Genomic DNA, 26,754 nt, shown 5'->3' with positions numbered 1-26,754 from the left:
CTATGTTCATTCTGGCTTTTTTTCAGCTAAATGAGATGCTCCGTGCTTGACAGCGAAACCATCTCCTATTTTATCAAACAAAGCAAATCAGATCAGGAAAAAAGAGGTCATTTCATTTACATCTTCAACCTCCCATCACCAATCCAACTGTACCAGGCCCTCTTTTCTTACCTCCAATACAGAAGCTCCCAGTCCACATCCCCTCTCAAACCCTCTTTTCGTCGATGACCGTAACCACCCGTCACACGTTTTTGGTTTCAAAAACATCTAAAACTCACCCTCGTCCAATCAGGCATACCCGTAGAAAGATTTTCTAGCCACTCCTTCCGAATCGGGGCAGCAACCACAGCAGCTAAAAAAGGCCTCTCACAGCAGCAGATCAAAGATCTCGGTCGATGGTCATCGGACGCCTTCAAGAGCTGCATCAGGACCAATCATCTCCACATAAAGAAAGCCCATCTTACCCTGATCAGTTAAATGACACATAATACCGCCACCACAGTGCCCTGCTAATTTGATACTGCCACCGCAGTGCCCGCCTCATTTTTGATACTGCCGTAGCAGTGCCCTGCTCATTCGATACTGCCTCAGCCCTGCATCTGACGTTTCAAACTACGCCAAGTATTCAGCTGCAAGAGGAACTCTCCCTTCCGGTGCAGCAGAGCCGCAGCTCCCTTCGGACGCAGCGAGAGTCCCTCACCTGGCCTTCCATCATGCTCCTCATTTCGCCTCATCACACAACCCATTTTTCTTCATGACAAGCGTATTTTTGGGGAGCCATGCCATTAGCTTCTTTTGGGGAGTTCTCTGGGTTCGGGCTCTATCCCAAGCTCGGAGCCCTCCCTCCTGACAGCACGCCAAATATGCTCAATCATATTATATGTTACTGGGAACTCGTGAAATGATGTTTTATTAACAAGGTTCGGGAGGAGCACGATCAGATAATCAGTCTGGCCCAGGTGCAGCTCGTCAGCTAATCACCTTAACAAGCACATCAGATATATATATATATATATATATATTATACATACAGCCAACTCACCTCTGTTCTATGACAGTTTTCCAGCATCCCGCCTCCACCCCAACTCCGCACGCCAATCTAATTTCATCCCATTCTTGGGATGAGGGGGGAGTTCTCTGGGTTCGGGCTCTATCCCGAGCTCGGAGCCTTCCCTCCTGACAGCACGCCAAATATGCTTACTAATTGCTCAATCATATTATATGTTAGTGCGAACTCGTGAAATAGTTCTCTCATTTAACATCCATTACCTTGAACAATGTAATTCTTCATTAGTTGTCACCTCAGGAGGGTGGTGGTCATGTGTGACAGTGATTTCACCTCCTCAAATAGCGTAAACTGATGGTGTTACAATTCATAACACTTCCCATGGTCCTCTATTTTTTTATTATACCCATTTTAATTGCTTTCACAACTCTTTTGTCTTTAGTATGCTCTATTAGGTTAAACTCATTGATCAGGTGTAGTTACCTGACTCCCATAGTTGGAATTGTTAAGGAAGGAAATTCTCCAATAGACAGTCATGTCATGTTTGAGTTTGCTCGTGACCCATGTCGGTTTGCTGTGAAACAGTTTAACGTTGGCTTGAGACGTAGGTGAATGAGTGCTTACTGACCTACTCCAGTAGATTAAAATTCCTCTTGGTCAGTTAGCCAAATCTGCTATTGTACAAATGTAGTATATAATATATGTCAACACCATAACCCAGAGCAGACTCCATAGATGTGAGCAGTTTCAATTGAAAACTTGTTTTGATGTCAGCAGTATTAGCGTACCCTACACAATTAATTTATTACACAAAAATGATGTTGGACTTTTCTGTGTGTGACAAGCATGATAAGTAGTAAACTTATTCATTACTCATGCTGCTATTATGTTTAGTGTGAAAAGGTGAGTGGCATGTTTATAGTGGTTATATATAGAGAGCATATAATCACTGCTTTTTTTCTGAGCATTGGGGTTATTATAAGTGCAAGGTTATTATAATAAACTGAAACTAAAATTTAATGTTTTTTTTTTTAATAATAAAATGTTAAGTTATATAAAATATCTAACTTAAAAAAAAAGCTAAAATGAAAAAATATAAACAAATTCTGGTTCAAAATATGAATAAAACCTGTAACAGAATCCCAATGATAAATGACAGTGCATCTGCTGTTTACAGCCTGTAAACCTCCAAATTATGTTTTAGCATTTTCAAAATTGAATCAAAATCAAAGAAATATTATGATGTAAGATATATTTATTAATTTTATATCATTAAGCAAAGTGACATTAGATCATAAGACTCCTTTCTCAGGCAGTCAGATGTTCTTGCTTTCACTGAAGCTTAAGATGCTGGAAAACAAGATCATCAAGTTTCATAACTTGTGCAGTTCATGTAGCTTGAGTGCTGATGCCATTAACGACACAGGTAAAGTAGATCAGTAGATTTTATAATTGCAATGAATTCCTTATATATGTTGATGAGGTCAGAGAAGTCAGACTTTATTTCAGTTTGAAGGGCATCTGCAGAGATGCAGTCGCAGTGGTATCACTCCTGTCTGGTGCAGCAGTGGATTCTGATATGACGGAGCAGGATGTGGTTTGTTGAGTCAGCTGTCGGGTATTTGCATGATCACTCCGAAAAAGTCTGGCATTAGTTTCATGTGTTTAACTGCAGGTCTTTGTATCCACAATGTGTTGTCATGTCTGACATGGAGAACAAAGGCATTTTTTTCTGTTTGGGATTCTTCTGTTCCTCTTCCTCATATTTATATCCAGTCTGTCTGTCCCATCTTCTTCAAAGGCCTTGAGTTCTAAGACTGTGGGATGACTATTTCTAATGTTGCATCTTCTCTTTATGGTTATCATATGTGCCTGGTCCCTGCCTCCCACTCTGCTGCCCCCGATCCTCACCTTTCACACGCCCTGTTTGGGAATTCCTGCAGTAGAGCAGCCATGCATGTTCTTTTTGATCCCACTGAACAAACAAATACATGAAACAGTATGGATGAGAATATTAAAAGACTAAGACGCCAATGAGGATGGGCGATTCTACTCAAAAGAGCCCTTTCTTTCTCTAAACAGATATGCCTCCCTGCTGCTGAGGAACTTGGGCCATCAGTGCTGCTGTGCAAAATGTGTCCTCCATCCAGAAACAATACAAACATCTGGCTCACAGAAGCAGAGCTCCATCCTCATTTCTGTGTGGCTATATACTATATTTTGCATTAAAGGCCTGATCCTGCAAGAGGAGTGAGGTCCTCATTTACATTATGATACCCATGTAAACAACTTTCCACCAAAGTCCCCAAGTGAGTTCTGTGGCCATATTTGTAACTACCCGGGAAACTATTTCTAGTCATTCAAGTGCAGCTCCTGTCTGTTTGAATGGGGGAACACAATGTTGGTCAAGGTAATTCTTGAATGACATATTTCAAATCAGAAAAAAATATAAACAATGGTAAAATTAGTGTTTACAGCCTGGCCCAGTTAATTCTCTTTGTCCAAACCTGTTCCTGGGGGGCCACTGTCCTGCAAGGTTCAGATCCAACCTTAAATAAACACATCTGAATCAGCTAATCAAGGTCTTCAGACTCACTAGAAACTTCCTGGAAAGTGTGTTGGAACTAGTTAGATGTAAGAGTAAAGCTAGAGTAAAGTAACCTGCAATTGTTTCTTTGGACAAAGACAAAAACATTTCCTCTCTTAGTAGTTCAGTAGTTGTACCCTGTTTGATCTGATTCTGACATTTTTCACATTTCCAATAGATGAGCAAAGATTGCAATCGAAGCAAACATAAATCAAGTAGATAATCAAAGATTTCTACAGAACTAGTGACACTAAGGGGAGTTGCAAAAATTCCCAAACACTCCAGACTCCTGTCTTACATGTTTAACGTTCGATAAAACATATTGCCCTGACCTGAAATTATACAATTGGTCAACGTTGAGCCACTCAAACAAAAAGCAATATTGAAAACACCACACAACCAAAGTTCATACTGAAAATCAACCTATGGATGACTTAAAGGGATCTTCAACCAAAAATTAAAATTCTGTCATTAATTACTCACCCTCACGTTGTTCCAAACCCAAAGACCTTAGTTTATCTTCGGAACACAAATTAAGATATTTTTTATAAAATCCAAGCGCTTTCTGACCCTGCATAGACAACATCGTAACTACCACGTTCAAGGCCCAGAAATGTAGTAAGGACATCGTTAAAACAGTCCATGTGACATCAGTGGTTCAACCGTAATTTTATGAAGTTACAAGAATACTTTTTGTGTGCAAAAAAACAAAAATAATGACTTTATTCAAGAATTTGTACTCTTCCTGTCAGTTTCCTCCATCATTCACGAGAGTACTACAACTTCACTTTCAAACCACTTCGAATAATTTTTTTCTACTGCAAATTATGTGTTTGGAAACTTTTTGCCCTTACAAGGAATTTCAGATTGGATTTTGCCTATGAAAATTTGCTAAACAATAATAAATATCACCTTCCCTTACAGTCGCCGTACATTATAGCAGCTCAGTAGCTGCATAATGTAAAGCTCTGTCTGGTTTGTCTTAGACTGAGAGGGTTTGTGCGTTTAATTTCTATATTGGGGTGGGGGACAGCAGTGTTTAGTGAGAGACCGAGAGATGCAGGTGTTTCCTTTTGTGGACCCACTTACAGTGGGCCTTGCTGGATGTCTCACAGTGAGCAAATATCACAAAAGAAACTTTACAAGGAGAGGAATGTGAGACTGATGTGTAATGATGCTCAGCTCCCTGGCACAATAGTGCCGTCCACTCAGCAGTTCCCAGACTCTTAGTACGCTAGATACAGTATCCCACAGTGCTCCTCAGTGCCGCCTCCAAGCCCACATACTGCTCCCACTGCCATCAAGCTGTCAACACACTAGAGAAATGGGCGATTCTGCAGCTGAGAAGCTGTTGTTTCTTTATTTTTTAGCTGGGAATCTGGTTGCATGTTGCGCGAGATGGGGATGGTATTAAACAATCTCATTCCATCCAAACTGTGGATTTAGTGGTGTGTGACTCCTAGGGGGAAAGAGTTCACTGCTGTGGTGGGGCAGGTCCAGGTTTTTCTAACAGCACCCAGCCACCATTCTGAATGACTTCCAAACATTAGCGATAACATGAAACAGACCAGGACTAAAATCTCAATCACGTTTATGCTCCGAGCTCTCAAAATTTTTGTAGAGGAGTTCAGTGCTAGTCCATTGGGGAAATCTTAGTTGATTACATATAACCACCATCCTACGCTTTCTTGGAAAACTATGTACATATGAAACAGTTTGTTGAAAGACAAACGAGGTGAAATGGGATCCAACACCACACAAAAGGAAATGTGAGATTTGAACTGCGTTTTTTGCTTGTCTAATGTGGAACGAGTGTTAAAGTGTGAGTAACTAGAGATTGACCATGGCTGAGGGGTGGTAAGCTGGGATAGCGTTTTGGAGTGCCTTTGGGCGTGTCTGAGCTGCATTGTCCCATCTTTCCTTGCTTCACTGCTTCTGCTGTCTTCAGGGTTTGGCTCCAGCCCCCTTGAGGTCAGGGGTCACGACCAGTAATTCAATTATATCCAGCCTCAGAAGGGTCTTAAATGTTGTTTTTCACAGATTTAGTACTTATATCTATGTGACTCCAGTAGTATGTCAAATTACAATAGTCTTTCATAGCAAATAAGTAAGTATATATCAGTTTGTGGTATTATGTTTTAAAAAGCTGTGGAGAGAAACTCCAGACCGCCGGAGTCTTTCTGGTAAATATTCCTGTGGTCGCGAGTCAATGTGGGAGGATATATACTGACTGATGAACACTAAAGGGAGTTCCCTCAAATTATAGTTTATTTTACAGCTAATAATTTAGCCAAGAGTCCTAGCCCAAGTGCGCTGCTTTCAGTAAATAAAGACGTGGGACAATATGAGAACTGCAGAGACGGCAGGAACACAAGGTTGATGCTCAAAGGATGTTTACAGTGAGTGCAGACAGCCAGTATAAACCACAATGTATCATATTACAGATTTTATTACATATTGTGGAAACACGAGATCAGAAACTTAATGTTTTAATAGACTTTAACCAAAGCACTTCACTGGTTTATTCAGAGTTTAATTGGATAGATTGGAAAAGTAATCATATGATATACTTAAAATAGTATTTGTAGTGTTTGAGTTGGTTCATGGTTTTGTTTTTCTGACCTCTTTTGGAAGCCCCCTGCATAGAGGAAGAGGGATGTAATGTGACAAACTCATGAGAGGGTGATACCCTTGCAAAGAAGAACACTTTATTATAAAATAATATAATTAAGTGTGAACTGAATGTAATGCTTTAAACACATAACTGCATGTTAGCTGCAATTAAATGAAAATTTATTATAGTTTAAATTTAGATTAAACACAACTGGCTGAAATTTAGAGTGATTTTTTTTTTTAACAACTTAAGTGGGATAGTTCACCGAAAAATGAAAATTCTTTCATCATTTACTCACCCTCATGTTGTTCCAAAACTCTATGAATTTCTTTCTTCTGCTGGACACAAAATATATTCTGAAGACCAAACAGATTCTGGTCCCCATTGACGTCCATATAATTTCCCCCATACTATGAAAGTCAGTGGAACCAGAATCTGTTTGGTAATCCACATCTCCTTTTGTGTTCAGCAGAAGAAAGAAATTCATGCAAGTTTGGGTGAACTTTTCTTTTAGTCAAAAGTGCTTTATACACACATAAACGTGTTTATGGTTTGAGCAGGTACACTCATCAAGCATTCGAAGTAATTTGCAACTCTGATAAATCTTGAATTCGTTCAGCAGTTATTTGAGATGATGCTGGAAAGCCGCCTCCACTGGATAAGCCCCCCAGACTAAGCATTTTGGGATGTGCCAGACGGCCGCACCCAGACAGGTGTAGGTGACATAGCTACAGGTAGATCTGTGAGAGCAGCACTTGGCTGAAGCGTACAGGTGAATAAAACAGACAGGTAGCACCGCCTTGGGTTTCACAGCCTCTGATGAATGTGATTTGTAGACTTGGCTCAGGTTTGGCTCTTGGCGGATATACAGAGCATCAGCATGTTGCTTCTGGACTGGCTCCGGATATCCAACATGGCGTCCAGCCACCTGCCCCAGGCCCCTTCATGATGCTGGGTGAGGAACATTCTCCTAGACCTCAGGAGATCTCAGCAGAGAAGGGCCTATTTTGTAAAGGATTTGTTAAACAGGGTTTATTTTGGGCATGTTTTTTTCTGTTCCTATCCTATTACTTATGCTCTTGTAAACGCATTGACTTTGTGACCATTTAAGGTTATTAGTAGGCGTAATTGTCTGGTTTCCCAAGCAATATTTCAAACATTGGTATTCTTACAGTGCTTCACTGAATATTTCAGTTCGTTTGTTCGTTTCGTATGTCGTAAATGTTGATCCGTCTTTAATTTACATTGTCTTAAGAAGCAACATGACGGTCTGTGTCTGGGATGCTTTGTTTTGAGAGCATTCAAGAACATTATTCACTATGAGCTGGGTATCTTGGGAATGTGCTGAAAGAATTTTAGCACAATGTATTGACTTAAAGGATTAGTTCACTTTCAAATGAAAATGTCCTGATAATTTACTCACCCCCATGCCATCCAAGATGTTTATGTATTTCTTTCTTCAGTTGAAAAGAAATTAAGGTTTTGATGAAAACATTCCAGGAATCCTCTCCATATAGTGAAGTTCAATGGACTACAAACTGTTGAAGATCAAAATTACAGATTCAGTGCAGCTTCAAACAATACCAGACGATGAATAAGGGTCTTATCTAGCGAAACGATCGGCCATTTAAAAAAATAAATGCATAAAAAAAGTATATGCTTTATAAAAACAAATGCTCGCCTGTTCTGCGATACGCGGTCATGACATAATGACGTTGAAAAGGACAGCACAGAGTCAGTGTTTACAAGTTGAACATGTAAATACTAAGTCAAACGCCGTTTACAAGAAAAGGGAGTTACAACTCAATGAGTTTACAAGGTAAAACAATGATGTCGGACGATTTTGAACTTGGAGGAGAAGATGAGATGGAGCCTACGTCAAGCGTGACCTTTTCAGCTCATGACCGCGTATCACAGAACAGGCGAGCATTTGTGTTTATAAAGCATATACGTTTTTATTTTTTATTTTTTAAATGACCGATCGTTTCGCTAGATAAGACCCTTATTCATCGTCTGATATTGTTTATAGCCCTTTGAAGCTGCACTGAATCTGTAATTTTGATCTTCAACCGTTTGGAGTCCATTGAACTTCACTATATGGAGAGGATTCCTGGAATGTTTTCATCAAAAACATTAGTTTCTTTCAAAAAAGAAATCTTACTGACCTCAACCTTTTGAACAGTTGTGCACATATATATTTCAAAGGCATTGTCAGTGGCAATTCCTTGTTTTGTTAGACTTCACAATTGACTGGTTTTGGATTATGGTTTTGGCTGAGATGTCAAGTCGAGATGTCTGACATTTGCAAAGCTGAACCCTACTAGAGTCCTGTGATAATTGGGCCTATTCTGACGCAGATTACATGGCTGCTCAGACAGATAAACACCACTGACTTACTGACCAGTTCCTTATGTGTACATGTGTATTTAAACGAGAGCATAACAATAGCATACAGACACCAGCTCTCTCTCTCAAGTGGCTGTATTTTTCCAATCATCCATATCCCACTTTACACAGTTACACAGACAGATTTACTGAACTGTCAAATACAGTTCACCTCAGACTGATGGACTTAAACCAGTGAACATTAACAGATGCGGCTGAGTTGGGTGGCGCGTTTATGTGTGTTTGTGAGACAATGGGCAGTGAGCCGAAAACTTAATTTATTTACAAGGTCTGTATAATAAAATATATGGCACAACATATTGACACAACCCTGTCTGAAGTACCGTTAAATGAGTACCTGATGTTTTCCGTTGTGTTTGAGTCTCGCCTGGATTTTAGCACTGCCTTTTTACTAGTCTGTTGCCATGCTTTGAGCCAGCCCATATAAAGGCATCTGCTAAACAAATAAATAATGCCATAAAATGGAATACTATTTTTCTGGCAAGCAGTTAGTTGGCATGGACAAATTCTTCCCACATGTTTAATTAACAGAGGAGAGAAAGGAGAGCCATGGAAACAGGAGGGCAATTTAAATGTAGGATCCTTGTTTCAGCTGTCACACATCCAAAGGTTGCGGTTAGTCAAAAGAAACCCCCTAGTTAGCTTCATTAGAGTAACCTGTGCAATTGGAGATTCATTAAAACTGTAATTCAATCAAACATCAACAGCAGTTATTTCTAAACGCTATAAAGTGTTTTCTTACAACTTTCCTGTAAATACATTTCAAGTGATCGTAAACATTAGATAGTGGAAGTCATGGAGACATTTATTTAAAAGAGGCGCTGACAGGTGTCACCTGTCAGGTGTGTGTTTAACTATCTCAGGCTAGGCTGTATGTCATAGCTCTATCCCATGACACCTCATCCATAACCAGCTGTGGCCTTGATTTGAACGTGACTGCATCTTGAAGCTTCCAAGTAGATCAACACACTTTGAGTTGGCTGCAGATCAGCAAACTAACGGCAGCCAAACTCTCAGCTTGTTGTTCGATCTTGCCGTGACCCAAAGGTGATTGGCTTAGTGAATAATACAGCGGCAGGGCCATCAGGCTCTAGTTTTGTGCTTTACATTCCTCGTAGTGTTCCAAACTAGTATTCTTTCAATACTGATACATGCAACATCGAATAGACTTTCCAAAACTTTTTTTGCCAAGCACCATAGTTCATTAACCCAAAAGTGTGCATAATATTGAATGCGCACTTGTGTTGTACTTCAAATCTTAAGTATATTTTTTGAGAACTGTGCTTGCTGATAATCTAATATTAATGAAATAAAAGACTGAGCAAGGGTACTTTCAGAGAATATTCTTTCATGACTATTCTATTCTCTGTACTTAATTTCACTTTGTAATATTGTCAAATTCTAAATTTGGTTTTAACATACATTTTAAATCATTGTGTTTTAATTTTTGTCACACTTTTAATAGTCAGCACTTATTTTGATGTGTTGATTAACATCTAAAGTGCTTTATGGTAGTAACTAAGGTGTGATTACAGTACACATATATGTACAAATTTAATTCAGATTACAGTAATAATGACATGAAAGTACTGTACACTGCAGTACACTTTAACCATAATTCAATGGCAACAGGTAATTATGAAATGACATGCACACACGTACTTAAGTCCTACTTAAGTGGTTAAAAAAGCACTCTGAAGTTCAGCTAATTGCATTTAAAATAAATGTAAACTATAATACATTTTGAATTAATTGGAATTATCTTGCAATTAAGCCCCGAAAATGTTAAATTCAGTTTGCACTTAAGTATATCCAAGTGCTCTTTTATTTTCAAGTTTCTTTTATTGGATTTGTCACCATGTCATATTAACAGATATCAACTCAGATTTTATAAAATTAACATTCTTCATTATTAATACCCAAATAAACACCTCCATCAAGTCTTCAACTAAGATAAGTTTTTTCTTTTGAGGATACTAAAGTGTTTTTTTTTTTTTTTTACTAAGTAGTCTGTTCATGGCAGCCTGCAGATGAAAGTTAAAATGTTTTCTCTTTTGCCTACAGCTAATCTGATCGATGTATTACGGATACTAGAGCTATCTGAAGACATGGAGGGAGTGTCAGTGGAGGCCGGCCTGTGCACCGAAAGAAAGGATGCATCAGAAACAGACATGGCTTACAGGATAGACAAAAAGATTCAACTCAGTGCCCCAACTAAACAGTTCTTTCCAGGTATGGACTCTTTGAAATGTACTTTCACAACCTCTTCAAGCATTTAAGGCTATAGGATTATTCTGAGACAAAAATTCTACAGTCATTGTGTTATATGCGAACAATGCTTTGCTGTTTTCTTTATAGATTCTGCTTTCCCTGAGAACTTCTCTCTGATGACCACAGTCAAGGCTAAGAAGAACTCTCAGTTCTTCCTGGTGTCTTTGTATGATGAGCAGGGAGTCCAACAGCTGGGGCTGGAGCTTGGCCGATCGCCTGTATTCCTCTATGAAGACCACCAAGGCCAGCCAGCTCCAGATCTCTACCCCATTTTTAAGAAAATCAATCTGGCTGACGGAAAGTGAGTGTTTTAATGCATTCCAAGCAGCCCTGAAGTTTTCATTTTATTTCTATAATCTGATGTATTTCATAGCAAAACAGGATTTTTATTCAGATTAAATGTGATATTGCTAAATAAATGCCTGAATAGCTAATATAGCTAATAATATAGGCCTGTTGGCTATTGGTTGATGTCAGCGGACGAGGAAAATCGTTCTAGAGGAAGAGAATGATCTGCTGAGGTAAATTTGCAGATTATACTAGATAAGAATGTGTCTATGATGCATATTCATGAATAAATATTCATTCTTCGTTGTTCAAGATACATCAGAACATACTAGTGTTTGCAGTAAAGATACAAAGATCTTAAAACTATCTCTGAATTTGGCTTGAGTAATCTGATCACAAAATATTTTGGACTGTGTTTAGATTAATATTTATTTATCTCTAATCAGATCAGCTGAAATGGATGTTACTAGGTGTAAACATAGACAAGTAGAAACCTTTTTTTGTCAAATAGCGTTGGAAATACTTAGTATTCACACTATTATGCACTATGAATCATGCCTTGCATTCATTAATACATTAGTAGACGTATTCCAACATGTATAATTGTTGGAGGAAGAGAGGTATTTTAAAATGTGACTCTTGAAGAATAAAAATACATTTTCCAACTCCTTATCTGGCTATGGTACCACAGCATCACAGCGTCCATTTATAGAATGCTCTTTCACATTTAAGCCACCCATAATCCACCTCTAATAGCCATGCTCCTGGAAGAGCAATAAATATCACTTTTACCCCTGGGTTAGTACTGTGATAAAGCTCTGCTGTTGTTGACACTGATTAACCTTGCTGTCATCTCTTCTCAGATGGCATCGGATAGCCTACAGGGTGGAGGCCAAGTCCGTTACGCTGTACCTGGACTGTAAGAAGGTGCAGACGCTGGAATTGATGCGTGGAGACAGCCCTGTGGTCAGCACGGACGGAGTCGTTGTTTTTGGGACGCGGTTGCTAGATGAGGAAGTATTTCAGGTATGAAATGGAAAACAAGGAAACGTATTACACAAATAGTCCAATTAGGGCAGGTTAAGGTTTTCTTAAAGCAAGACACCACAGGTGAGGACAGTAAAATTTAACTACCGGTAATGCATATCAATGTACTTCCTCAGGTGATTACTCACAGTACATTAAGACTGTCAACTGCAAGAAAAATTATTCTGAACTCATAAATCAGTTGAATATTATGTGAACAAACCGTTCGGTTAAACCCTTCAAGATATAGATAGGAATAAACCACGTTTGTGGTTGGGCTGGGGTGAAATAGGACCCAGACATGTTCTGCACAGGCTTTGTGAGCCTAATAGGCTTTCTTGTGCTTATTAACACACTCTCTGTGCTGTAGTTTTATAGTCTCCCAACCCTCTTCTCTTCAACTTCGTTATAAATGCTGCAGTATACGCTCACTGTACTCCCCCGTGACTCTCAAACAAACAGCAAACAAGATATTTCTCTTGAGAGGTGACAGGGAATCTCAGATCAGCTTAATTTGCGTTCATACAAAATTCATATATATTTATGCCTCTGCTTTGCTTTAATGGAATAAGCAGTGGCAGTCTGTTTGTTTTATGTTTAATTGAATAGTTTGAAATAGAGTGGATCGGAGGCAGTTGTCTGGGCTGCTAACTTTGGGGTCTTTTCTCCACAAAGAGGGATAAACAGGTGCTGGTCAGGCTTGTCTCCACTTCTAGAGAATACCTGATATTCTCACCGGTGAATTAGTGCTGTCTGAATGAGCACACATTCACATTTTTTTTTTTTAAGATGACCCTTTACTCTTTGTACATTGTCTATTTTTGGTGCTATCTTGGATATTTAATTTAAAAAATAAAAACCTGTTGTTGAAGAATGTGTATTTCCAAAGCCTTTTAATGAGAATGTTCATTGTGTTTCATTTCTGGTCTCTATCTGCTTCCACCTCAAAAAAACAGATGTTTCTGTAGGTCCAATGTAGCACATGCCACATGTGCCCCTGCCGCCCACTGCAATAACTTTACCTCCCCAACTCCACTCATCCAATACCGCTGTTTACCTTTAGCTGTTTTGGCCAAACATCACCAGAGAAACACAATACCCATCCTATTCCATTCCATATGTCCCAAAATCCAGCCCAAAACAATATCCCATTGTTAAAAAATCCTGTTAAGAGCAAGACACTATCTCTGGATTGTGTCTAAAACCTTAAAAATTCTATCTTTTCAGTGAAGTAGTCATCAGGGCTCATCTCAATCCCGTTTACGTGACATCCTGTCTACTAAGATGTCTCCATCTGGTCAATTTTTAATGATAGCATAGATGTTTCAGTCACTGTTTGTAATATTCCACAATCTTGTGTATGTGGTTTGGTGGTTAGTTAATAAAAAATAACATCTTAACCCTAATGAAAAATAAATACACTAAAATGTATTTGAAATACATTTATTTATTGCTAAGTATACTACAAATACATTTACATAATTATGTACTTAAAAAATACCATACAATTGTACTGTTGGTATACTAAACTGGTATACTTAAAGTCTGCTAAATTGGAACAACTAATTTTGATCTTAGTGCACTTTAATTGTGCAGAAGTAGTGCTGAGGTCCAACTCTTTATGGTGCTAAAGTGGAACTATTGCAGTTATACTTCATGAACACTTAAAATATATTGCTTTTAAATATTCAACAATCATACGATCCTGTTCAATAGTGATATTAAAAAACATTTCAGTCTTAATATTAAGAAATGTGCATTGTGCACAAGTAGTTCTCCAAATAATATTTAATTATTTTTATATCAGTAAGTCTTGAGCGATATGTCAGTTAACATGTTAATAAATTTGAACTATACTTAATATGTATTTTAAATATGTGAACCTGGAGCACAAAACCAGTCATAAGTAGCACGGGTATATTTGTAGCAATAGTCAACAATACATTGTATGGGTCAAAATGATCGATTTTTCTTTTATGGCAAAAATCATTAGAGTATTAAGTAAAGATCATGATCCATGAAGATAATTTGTCAATTTCCTACCACAAATATATAAAAACTTAATTTTTTATTAGTAATATGCACTGGTTTTGTGGTCCTTGGTCACATGTACTTTTTTATTAGGGAAAGCAGAATTAATATTTTATTTATATTATTAATATTTTATTAATTTGGATCAATTTAATTTTCATTAGGTTCATTTTTTCCAGCCTAATGATTCAGTTCCTACCAGCAAACAATATTTTAGTCATGAAATATTCACTTTAATGACTAAAATATTCACAAGCTAACCAGACATGACATGATGATGGTAGCCTGAAGACACTTTCCTTAAATAAATGTGTCAAGTCATTGACTGTCTGGGCAGCAAGCCCTTTAGTTTAGTTTAGTGTGGCATACCATCTCTATTTGTGCCATGATTAAGAGTCTGTACCACGTCTTGTAATTTTAAAGAAAATGTAAAAAATCTCATCCTTATTCGTTCTGCTTTTCAGATCAACGGGGATGATGAATGATGACTAATTGTCCTCATTTTTCCTTCTCTCGGGGTCCACTCCCCACTCATTCTAATGCTTCCAATAGAGCTGCATCTGTGTCATGGGGTCAGTGTGATCTGGGTGAGGCTGGTACTGGGGGATGTGTAGGTTCGACCCAATCTGAGGCCAGTTCCCAGGCCCTGGATTGAGGGGGAATCCAGAGGATTTATATTCCGGTCCAAATCTCTCAGCGTGGGAGAGCTGCTCAGGAGCCTAGGGACTATGGCCAGAGCTAATGCGTCTATTGCTTACAGATTTTTACAAATTGTTAAAGAGCTGAGGAAGTCTTTCTGAACTAGAGAACTGAACTAGAACACACACAAAACAAACAGCCGATTATCCACATCTTAAGTTATTTCTAGGATTTTTTTTGTCAGTTGTTTGTGTTTCTGTTTAGATGCAGATAAGATCCATAATGTCCAGTTCATGCCTGGTCCACTGATACTAAATGGTTGGTTTAAAGCATGCAGAAACAAAACCATGTTGTGTTAATGGGCTTGTTGAGTCCTTGAGTTGTCAAGCATGAGGCTCTAATTTCAGCCGGCAGATAGAGAGAAGAGAACACTTGTGGGATCAGTGGAGTGTAATTAGTTGGCTAGGTATACTGATTTATTTTCTTTTTAAGATCCAACACATGTCAGATTAGTGTGAGAAATGCTGTGGTTTGGCTGTACTCTACTGCTGAATGAGTTTGTGTGGTATCTTGGGTATTGCCAGTTTTTGACCTCTTGTTCTTCCACTGATGTACTGGCAGGACCCCAGCGGCGATGAGTCAAAGATTCTCCATGGGCTTTATGATGAAAGATATCTTTATTGTGAATATATATGTGCTCTGTGCTAATGTCTGAAAATTAGACTGCTCAGAAAGTCTAAATAATTTAATGGAATTATGGCTGCCTTTCAGTAGGGGGCATTCTCTCCTATGGTATTGCATCTTGATTTCAAACATGCAATAGGTCTTAAAGATATTTTCAGTTAAGAATTCAGTATGGATTTGAGCATTTCTTAACATTTATAATGTATTTATCACATAGCAACCTCATGCTTACGGGTGTTTGTGTGTATGTGTGTACAATAAATCAGCTATTTTACATACATTTTGTTATTTACATATATCTGTTAAGAATTTAGAGATCCATTTTATAACAAACATCCTATAATATACAAACTTTAATATTATTATTTGAAAATATTTTATAGATGCTGCTAGTAAAACATTTTATTCTATCAGAATACATTTTTGAAGCTACTTTTGAATGGAGAAAGATGCTTTTTGCAGCCAGATTGGAAATTTTCTTTAAAGGAATTAGTAGATTAAGAGGATAAAGTGATTTCATAATTTTTATTTGCTGTATAAGGAGATATAGAGAATAAAGAAAAAACTGAATAGAGATATAACTAGATTTTTAAAAAAATATTGCATTTGATCTACTTGCAAATATAGTTTTTTTTAAACATGCACATCACTCTTAATCACGTACTTAATATGTTGAAAATGACTCCATTAATCTTTCTTGTCTAGTCACATTCAATTATGAATTACAATAATCACGAATGATGTAGGCTATTTTCCATTCAAAAAGCTAAATTTGACAAAAAATACTTAATGTTGCTGGATATATGCTGTCTTACCTTGCGCTCTCTCACCATTATAACTTAAGCATTGTGTTGGATTTGATGAAACTACTGTGGTAGACCACCCTAAATATGTAAAACACATTTTAACATCAGCAAAAAAACTGGGGGTTCAATTTGGACATATCTCATTATAGGGAGGAGACATGTCCACATCATTGTCTATTGTGGCTATAGCACTAACCCCTTGGTTAGGGCCTGATTTCAATCTTGAGTTCAACATAGTCAGAGATGTGTAGTGATTATTAAAACATGCATCCTATGTGCTGGGACTAGCACTACATTGCTGCCCATTACAATGAGTTAGTTTCTTAGTGGGCTGATGCTGGTGTAGCAGAGGCCAGCAAGTAGGTGCTGTGCAGGTAAACCTCACTCCCCTGATCTCAAGAGGCGCTCTAGCAACTGACGCTAGAGGCCGTGGCCTTTAGCCTCCTTGTTAGAGTGCCCGCCTCCCACGCTGGAGACCGTGGTTGGAATCCGAGCGGGATTCGAACCACGGTCTCCAGCGTAGGACTGCAACACCAATGTTGCAGTCCTACTCACCCCAACATTGATGCCGTGACCCGGATGGGAGTGAGGTTTAGGGGGGTGAGTGTAGCAGAGGCCAGCGAGTAGGAGCTGTGCAGGTAAACCTCACTCCCCTAATCTCAAGAGGCGCTCTAGCGACTGACACTAGAGGCAATGGCCTTTAGCCTCCTTGTTAAAGCGCCCGCCTCTCACGCTGGAGACTGCGGTTCGAATCTCACTCGGAGCGAGGCGAGTAGGACTGCAACATTGGCACGAGTGTAGTGACATGGACTACAGTCAAATACGTAGTCTTTTGGCTGAAATGGTATTTCTGTAATAGCAATATAGGAGACAGAGTGAACTTATGAACAATTTGTTGAACAATTTTTAGATGTCTAAAAACTGTAAAAATGTATTTTTGAAAAGATTGTTTTTCCTGTTGCATAAACTCTTATTTGCAGTGTGCTTTCAAAATGCCTAATGCGATATGCAAATAAAATACATTCCACAAGTTTTACCCCAATTTCATCAGTGTTACACAAGTTGTTTTCATCTTAAATCACTTTTCTGCTTTACATCAGCATGTTCTCCTATTATACAGTGTTAAAGGGGGTTTTATTTCTCTTTGATCACAAGAATTACACCAGTACAGTGAATATTACCGAATCAATGTGAGTGTTATGTGTGTGTGTTACAGGGCGAGATCCAGCAGCTCTTGCTCGTGGATGATCCTCAGGCTGCAGCTGACTACTGCCAAGATTACATTCCCGATTGTGACAGCCCTTTGCCCTACAGTACCCAGAGTTTGGCTCCTGAAGAGGTTAGTGATTTCTCTGTGAGTTTGGCTCCCCATGTAGTCAAAAAACCTCATTCTCCACTGATAGACTGATAATACAGTATAATATATGTAATATTACATTAAATAAATGATCAAAGGTTTGGGTTATTTTATAAAGAAATTAATACTTATCTTTAATGGTAGTTTTACTGTTATTTATTGTCTCCTTGCTAAATATATTTATAATGATACAAAAAATGTATATTTCAAATAAGTGTTGTTCTTTTGAATTCTCTGTTCATTTGAGCATCCTGAAAAAATCATGCATCGTGATGATTAAAATATTAAGCAGCACAACTGTTTTCAACACTGATGACAATAAGAAATATTTCTTGAGCAGTAAATCAGCATATTAGAGTGATTTCTGAAGGATCGTGTGACACTGAAGACTGGAGTAATGATGCTGAAAATTCACATCACATGAATAAATTATATTTTAAAATATATTCAAATAGAATTTTACATTATTTCCCATTATGGTAACACTTTAGAATTGGGTACACTTATTCACTATTAACTACAACTTTTCCCTCAATAAATTCCTAATTTGCTGCTTATTAATAGTTAGTAAGGTAGTTGTTAAGTTTAGGTATTGGGTAGGATTAGGGATGTAGAATAAGGTCATGTAGAATAAGGAATTAATATGTGCTTAATTACTGCTAATAAATGGCTAATATTCTAGTAATATGCATGCTAAAAAGCAACTAGTTAAGAGACCTTAGAATAAAGTGTTTCCCACATTATTACTCTTTTCATTGTATTTTTGAATAAAGAAATGCAGTCTTGGTAAACGTAAGGGACTTCTTCAAAAATTATACTTACCCCAAACTTTTGAATAATAGTATATATATTAATACTATGAAATTTATGGCTCAGGTGATTGACTCAAAAATTCTGTATTCTTTTTAGCAAAGATAGCATTTTTCTAATTAATTAATTTTCTACTCACAGCCTAGGGATCAAGAAGCTTTCTACATGATGCAAGGACACTTCTTTATCTTTCAAATAAACAGTTTGGCCCATGTTTGTCTTCATAATGTGATATTTTTTTATGTGAACATTTTGAACATGTTTTTTCGATTGTGATGATTTGTGTTTGTTGTGCACATGCACGTGCGGGTGAGTCAGCCCAGTGAGTAACCATGTCAGTGGCTTAGCATTTCTCTGCAGCCTTCTGGGAGGAACGCTTAAGGTCATCGTACATGAATTTCTCCTCACAGCTCCCACGCCCAGTTTTGTGCAAGTGTGCTGAATGTAAATGTCTGCGCATGTCTCTCTCCAAGTTGGCTCAAGGAAAAGTGTCTATCGGCAGGCGTTCAGAGGTAGAGCCAGCTGGCTTTCAGTTCCCACAACAGCTGAGAGAAGAGGGACTAATGGCGAGATTCATCAGCATTGCGCACATTACTGACCTATTACCAGAGCTCACACTGATCCCATTCTATCCTGCCCGACTTGGCATCTCAACACCTCGCTTTGGTTCTCAGATTATTCATATAATCTCCCCCCGACAGGCCTCATCAAGCCTATTCAGTCAGGGCCTCTCATAATAGCCTGTAAGCAGCTCAACTCCGACCCCTTGAATTGTGGGCTGATAATGTAGCGCATATCTGAATTGAGAACAAGTTGAACTATGACCTAATTTGCAAAGAGAGCAATACATTGTCTAGCAGAATCAGTCAGCCATCATAATTTTAGATTAATTTAAGTAGAGATGTAGCGAGCCAGTCATGTACATGTCAGCATGATTTACAAGTTGTGTTGTCCTACTGTTTTTACCTCTGTAAAAATTTTAATTCTGTTCATCTATGCCTGACCTCTGACCCCTTGCCCCATCAATAAAAGGCCAAACCCATTCATAACCTCGATGACATCATGCAGGGAGATGAGCCTGTGGAACCAAAGAAACGCTCCAAGAAAGATCGCAAAGGCAAAAAGAACAAGAAAAAGAGAGATAAGAAAGGCAAAAAAGAATCTCGTAAGAAGAAAAAGCAAATCGAAGCTCTCGAAGAAGGTTTCCTTGAGGTGTCCTCTAAGCTGCCGGAGTATTTGGCTCAGGAACCTCATCAAGGGACTTCACCAGCTGCAACGGAGCAGCCCAAGTCACCAGTACAATCATCTCCAACAACAATGGTGGATCTGATGGACTCCATACCCGATATGCCCACTCATGAACCTGACACCTATCAGGACGAGCTCGCCAAAGCCACTACAAAGCCTGTGACAGAACTTGAAGACCAGTCTGTACTGGCAACCGCAGTTTCTGAATCCTCAAAGACGGAGGTGGAGGTAGAACCTAAAATGCCAGTGTGGTTGCCCATACTTCCTCCTCTCTCCCCATTGTTCTCCTGACCAATCACTGACTCCCCTCACACTTTTTAACCACCAGTCGTCCATTGTACTACTAACCAGCCTCTGCCATTCTAACCTCCCCAATAACAGCACCAAAACTCTTCTTCCCAGACGTTAGGCTGATAAAAACTACAATGTCATTATAGTTTGTAGCTTCAGTGAGATGTGTTGACTCAAAATGCATATGGATTATGACTCATTGCGACCATGACACTTTGATGTGTGTCGAAAGTTGATTATGAGACATGATGCATATTTCATTCAGGTTTTGTTATAGAGTTACACTTTTACTTGTTGACTTGGCATGCTTTACAGATTGAAACTGAAAGATGCGCACCAAGACAGAATGAAAAACAGGACTGTGTCTAACATAAATCCATTTTCATGCATCTTTTTGATACATTTACTTCTGACAGCTCTGATAACTGTAGATTTTGCTGTATGAATCAAGCTTCTGCTGAGGTACAACTCAGATGCCAATATCAGTGTGCCAAGTTTGCTCACCCTTCCTTTCATGCTGTTATGGCTGCCACCAGAACATATGGCTTTTGTGCTGACATCTCCCGTTGTTAATAAAACCACCTACTCCACACTCACCAGCTCAGCAGAATTTATGCCTTCAAGCCAGCTTTGTAACCAGAATATTTCTATAACCTGCAGCTGTTAATCGTGCTAACATTTTAATTAGTCAACAGTGACCTGGAGAGTTAAAGCACAGTGAGGCCAGAAACATATTCTATGTAAGTACACAAACGCAGTTGCAAATGCTTGGCCAGCATATTGCAAGCGCAGTCACGTTGTACATACTTAAAGGATAAGTTAGCTTCCAGAATAAAAAATACCTTTTAATTTACTCACCCCCATGTGATCTAAGATTTTCATGCCTTTCTGTCTTCAGTCACAAACAAATTAAGGTTTTTGAGGAAAACATTCCAGGATTTTTCTCCATATAGTGGACTTCAATGGAGGCCAATAGGTTCAAGGTCAAAATTGCAGTTTCATTTGTTCGTGTTTTTTTTTTTTTTTTAAACTTAGCGAATTTTGCTGTTTCCATCCAACTGGCCTTTTACCGATAAAATGGTGTGCGTCATGACGTCATCCCTAAAAACCGAATTGTCGCATAAGTTTTGGTGTATCGCAAAAAAATGAAAAATGTTACCCTTGAGCTGTTTCCATACATAATTTATCATTTTGCATAAATTATAGGCTAGGCTAGCTGTTCTTCATCCATTTGAAACAAACAAAAAAAAGCCTATATTAAATTGTATAGGCCTACATAAAATAATTTTTATGAAGTGTTTTTTATTTTGTTTGTTTTTTTGTACTTTGTTATAGACTAGATAGATAGGCCACTGTTGATAATCAAGCAATGATCATAAACAGTTGCAGTTGTATTATTATAATTTTTCTGATTAACATTTATAGGAAATATGAAAGTTCATTCCGGTTATTTTATTTCTCCTAACCGATGGTCGTTGAGCCATATAAACCATTAACCGACAAGATTATGTTAAATTACAATTAAATAAAATTTAAATTGATAGGTGGCTTGACCCATTACAAATACCAAAATTTGTTTTCCAGGGATTCATTTTATACACGCAAAAAGCAGCAAAAACAACATGAACGTGAGAATTCACGCACCTGCAGTGAAAAGCTTAAAATATATAAAAGCTTAAAAACATAAGCTTTTATATATAAAAGAAACAGGTCCATATGCAAAATATATTTTTCTAAATTAATGAATTAACAAAACGAAAGAAAAAAACTGCAACAATTAGCAGCCTATATGCAGAATTTCGGTTCATTTTTGTGATGCACTCTTGAGAAAGCGGCTGTTTTCCTTTATTTCACAAAAGTATGTTTTGTTTTTTATTGTGAATGTATACAAATAAAATAAATATTTTGAATAATGTCTTACTCTTATATGACCACAAATGAAGGAGTAGGTTAGTGCAAGTTGTTTCCACTTTTACAAGGGGGAAAAAACCCCAAAAAAAACAAAAATACACAAGCGATCTTGCCGGCGCCTCGCGCGCAGTTAAGCATAGCCTGTTCATGTCATAATAAAATACAGTCAGCCAAAAATATTGAAGAAACATGAAACAAATATTTTATTTCATCAACAAATCAACAAATTTAACGGTAGAAAGAACTCAGAACAAAACAAGAATAAAAATATAAGAAGCTAAGAAGCCAAAACTAATTAATTTTAAAGTTTTGTACTTCACGTTCATGTAAAACAAAATGTGCCTGGCATAATATCACGGGGTTATGGTGGTCAAGCTGAAAGGCACGGACTACAGGCTATTTAAACTGAACAGTGCACTGTAAAAAAAAAAAAAATCATGTAAACGTAGGCTAGCCTACTAACACCAAACTAAGATAGGTATGTTGAGAGGCAACTCGTCTTTTTCTTACCATGTATGAAATAATTTGAGATACAATTTAATAATATGAATATGATTTAATGCGCTTTTGAACTACAGGGAAACGGTGCTTTAACTTGAGCAACACCATGAACACGAGCTGCCTATAGGCTAATTCTGTCATGTGACTCCACATTTATTTGCATTAAAGCCCCCTTTCTCTACAAAAAGTGTTTCCAAACAAATTTTTGCGACATTTTGAAGTATCGATATGGAATTTATGCGCTAAAGTTAAACGAAAAAAGATTTTGTCGACACATGAGAAATTTAATCGATAATTGGCATTTCCATCAGCTATATCATAAATATTTTAAAGCGCTAAATATTTTTCGCAAAAAAATCCTTGGCTAGAAACCTGGTTAGTGACTTCTTGCGTTGTCATCCCCGCGGGAGGTGTGCTAACAGGGCTTGCAGCAGGTGAATCGGTCGTGCCATTAAACTGCCTTGTGTTCTTTTTGCCATGGTGGCTATATGATGCTAACTGCAGAATGGATTTCAAGGACTGCGCGCGCAGATCTATGGCCAATGTTGAATCCAATGTTTATATTTTTTCTATGAATCTTTGAGTTAACATGCACTAACCATGAGTGGAATGAATTTGCACCACAGCGCCCCCACACCTTGATGCTCATGACAAGAATAGCATGTATAGTTATCTTTATTGAAGTGAATTAGGTTTAAATCGCCGTCATGCATGAATGAATTATATTTTTGCAATTTTACATATAATAATCCACGATGATCACATTACACAAAACTGAAATTGCACGTCAAAATAACACATTGTCAATATTTTTTGAGACCCCCCAGAATTTCTCAAATCACGTTTTCAGGGGAGCCCATGTCTTATTAAGGGGAGCCGAGCTCCCCCTAGCTCCCCCATAGTTCGCACCCTGGGCATGCGCATTGCTGAGCTAGTGCAAGACGAGCAATTGTGGTTAAAAAGTTTATCAATTAAATTATTATTATTTGTTTTTTAGAGAATGATCGATCATTTCGCTAGATAAGTCCCTTATTCATTGGCTGGGATTGTGTAGAGCCCTTTGAAGCTGCATTGGAACTGCATTTTGGACCTTCAACCCATTGGCCACCATTGAAGTTCACTGTATGGAGAAAAATCCTGGAATGTTTTAATCAAAAACCTTAATTTCTTTGCGACTGAAGACAGAAAGACTTTAACAACAACATGAACATCTTGAATCACATGGGGTGAGCAAATTATCAGGAAATTTTTATTCTGGAAGTGAACTTATCCTTTGCTATGCACTCTTGCACTACAAACAAATCTCGGTACTCAAGGGTGCGAAAGAGTTGCAATCAAACATCTGTTACTCTTCAGTGCTGTAACTTCAAGCAAGTGTGTTCAAGCAACTTCAAGTTTACTGTGCTCGGTATCTCCATGGTTGCGGTTGCCATGGCTGTGCTGCTTCTGACTCTGCTGTGTTGGTGTGCAGGAAGAGAGGCCGATTAAAACACCAGAGGTTGAGGAGTTTAGTGATGACCTTTATGGCGATGAACACAATGAGCTCTTGGTCTCCACAGTGACAGTTGGCCCCAATATCACAGATTATGAGGTATGTGGTTTCTGTTTCCTGCTTTTCCTAACATTGCGAGCGTGTTTGAGGTGATAACTGCTGTTGGGATGTTTTCTGCATTCATAGATCTTGGAGTATGAGTTTAAAAACGACTCGAACAGCTTTGAACAGGAATATGAGGAATATGAAGTTTATGAGGACCGATTTGACCCTGCGCAGAGGGAGAAGCCGGGCACATGGGATGGAGAGGTACAGTTTGGTATCTCTATAATAAATGAACTAAAAACACACAGTTAAATATGGATTTTCTCTTTATCCCAATTAGGGATGCCCAAAGTACTGGTTCTTTGGGACAGAGTTGATACTAAAATAAGACAGAAATCCATAATAGTAGTTTTTATACAGTATCAGATTTATGTCAAAATATGCAATATGCATAAATATGCAAAAGCAATGTTTACTTAACTGAGAAATAATGGAAGCTAAATGTCATTGTTTTAATTAAGTTATTTAATATTTCTATAAATATTTACCTATGTAAATACATTTCCATTTTCCAATAGGAAGGTAGATTATTTATTTACATTTGCTTAATTACTTGAGAAGATTTGCAAAAAGTAATGATTATTTAACTGAAAAATATTGAAAGCTAAACAACAGTTTTAATTCATCTTGAGATTATTTGGATTTATATTTAACTTTTTAAATAAATGTCCATTTATTCTTTCTTTCTTTAAATATTTTACTTTTTAAATAAATGTTCATGTTCCATTAACACATTTGTTTTTGGTGTGGTATGAAAATTGGTATCAATAATCACGAAATTACATTGAAATTTTTAAAACTACTTATTGTAACAAGTAGTATTATTGTAACAACTCCAATCCCAGCTAGTTGTGACCAAGATCTTATCTATCACCTTTTCTTTCTCTTACAGGGCAGGCAATTTGAGAAAGGACAGAAGGGAGAACCAGCTGTTGTTGAACCAGTGAGTGCTGGAGTGTGAAGTTACACACACACATACTGTACACACACTGATTTATGTTGGCTAATGCAATCTAATTCTAATCTGTGTGTTTTATACTAACTAGGGCACATATTTTCAAGGACCTCCTGGCCCACCAGGACCACAAGTAAGTCATAATACTATTAAGATTTAATGGAGTTTTTGCAAATAAAAAAAAAAAAAAACAGGGAAAAAAGCTTTCAAGTGATTTCAGGTGGTCTTGAAGTGGTGTCCGGCATTTTTTCATAAAAAACGATTTGTGTGTCTGTTTATTTTTCCAGGGTCTTCCAGGAATTCATGGCATCACAGGCCCCCCGGGACCCAGTGGAGACCCAGGTGATATGGTGAGTGTCCTCATAATCAGCTGTCCCACATGACCTGACATGAACCTCGAGTCTAGGACAGACTGGACACCTCCCAGGGATCGGGGGGGGTGATTGGAATCGTGTGCAGATGGAACAAACCTCACTGATGAGTCAGAGCCCCTCGAAGGGACCACTAACCTCTACCGAGACCATAGGCATCAGGGGAGCCATGACTCTTCTGATAGTTTGACCTAATTTGCGCTGGACAGTGTGTCTGTTCTTGTAGCATGACTCACTCTTTACACAGACTGCAGACTTCCAACTGCAGTAAAGAGCCTGAATTCATCATTTACCTCTGACAGTAGGGATGAAAATAGATTATTCTTTTGTCTCCACTCAGTTTAGCACCTCTGGCCCGTTGTGAATCAACTTCTCTGGGGTGTCAGCTTCACAAAACTGTTGAGTTTTAGTAAAAACATCAGACTAGGCTGAGAAAGCGCGTTCTCTTGAGATGTAAGCTCTTTTTGGCCTTGTATATCTATAGAGGTCTTATAACATTGAGTGAAAGGCAAATGAAAATGTTCTAGCCGCAGGTTTTATCTTTTCTTTTGAAGGTTGAAGTTCTGTGTTGTTGGGAGAGGACTGTTGACTGACAGCTTTGATTAGCTGAGCTCTTAAATGTTTTACACCAGGCAAATGAGCACAGTAGGCTTTGATACGGGCAACACTAAAAAGAAATCATTATGTGTTAGAATGCATTCAGGAAACAAGCCAATGGATAGGGAGTAAATGAGGAATGCTGTTGCTCAAGCAATTGTTTTGTCAAGTAAGTATCGCTGACACAATTGTGCACACATGCATGTACAGAAATGCTCCATCAATGAATTGAGTTAATTGTCTCTCCTCCCACAAGGGACCTGAGGGACGTCCAGGGCTGCCTGGCGCTGATGGGATACCGGGTCCTCCAGGCACTTTGCTTATGTTACCCGTAAGATGAAGTCATTCCTTCAGTAACACATTTAAACCACTTGCATCTCATTAGCTGGAGTTGTTTGCCAGAGGAAAATAATAAAAATTTTACCTCACATAACAGTAGGACTGAGCCTCAATAGCATGCTTTGGCCACATGGTGGAGCTGTTATATAATCACTGTTAATGGCATCCAGTATATTTCCATTTATTTGTGTGCTTAACATGTTAAAGTGTATCTTTAATAGTGAGTTACTTAAAGTACATCAGTTATTTAGTTAATAATCTCTTTTTTTGCACTCAGTTCCAGTATGGAGGAGACTCTCAGAAGGGACCTGTGATATCGGCTCAAGAGGCGCAGGCTCAAGCCATCTTACAACAGACCAAAGTAAGACACACAAACCAAACTGTCTTTGGCACGTACATCTGTGCCTTTCACTCATTAT

General features: G+C 38.2%; 1 protein-coding gene across 1 annotated transcript in view; it reads left to right on the top strand.

The window, feature by feature from the left end:
• LOC306850023 (uncharacterized protein) overlaps window positions 1-26,754 on the top strand; it is a 69,387-nt gene that overhangs the window by 4,100 nt on the left and 38,533 nt on the right. Inside the window, exons 2-13 of the mRNA XM_079385437.1 lie at window positions 10,678-10,845; window positions 10,972-11,185; window positions 12,036-12,198; window positions 17,575-17,697; window positions 19,558-20,001; window positions 23,948-24,067; window positions 24,155-24,277; window positions 24,966-25,016; window positions 25,120-25,161; window positions 25,316-25,378; window positions 26,253-26,327; window positions 26,613-26,696. Coding sequence (XP_079241563.1) covers window positions 10,678-10,845; window positions 10,972-11,185; window positions 12,036-12,198; window positions 17,575-17,697; window positions 19,558-20,001; window positions 23,948-24,067; window positions 24,155-24,277; window positions 24,966-25,016; window positions 25,120-25,161; window positions 25,316-25,378; window positions 26,253-26,327; window positions 26,613-26,696 — 1,670 coding nt within the window. The remainder of the gene's footprint in view (window positions 1-10,677; window positions 10,846-10,971; window positions 11,186-12,035; window positions 12,199-17,574; window positions 17,698-19,557; window positions 20,002-23,947; window positions 24,068-24,154; window positions 24,278-24,965; window positions 25,017-25,119; window positions 25,162-25,315; window positions 25,379-26,252; window positions 26,328-26,612; window positions 26,697-26,754) is intronic.

This window comes from Barbus barbus (genome assembly GCF_936440315.1).
Source record: "Barbus barbus genome assembly, chromosome: 3".
NCBI classification, from domain to species: domain Eukaryota; kingdom Metazoa; phylum Chordata; class Actinopteri; order Cypriniformes; family Cyprinidae; genus Barbus; species Barbus barbus.
Note: the sequence above shows the minus strand (reverse complement) of the source record. Positions and strands in the feature narration are given on the sequence as shown.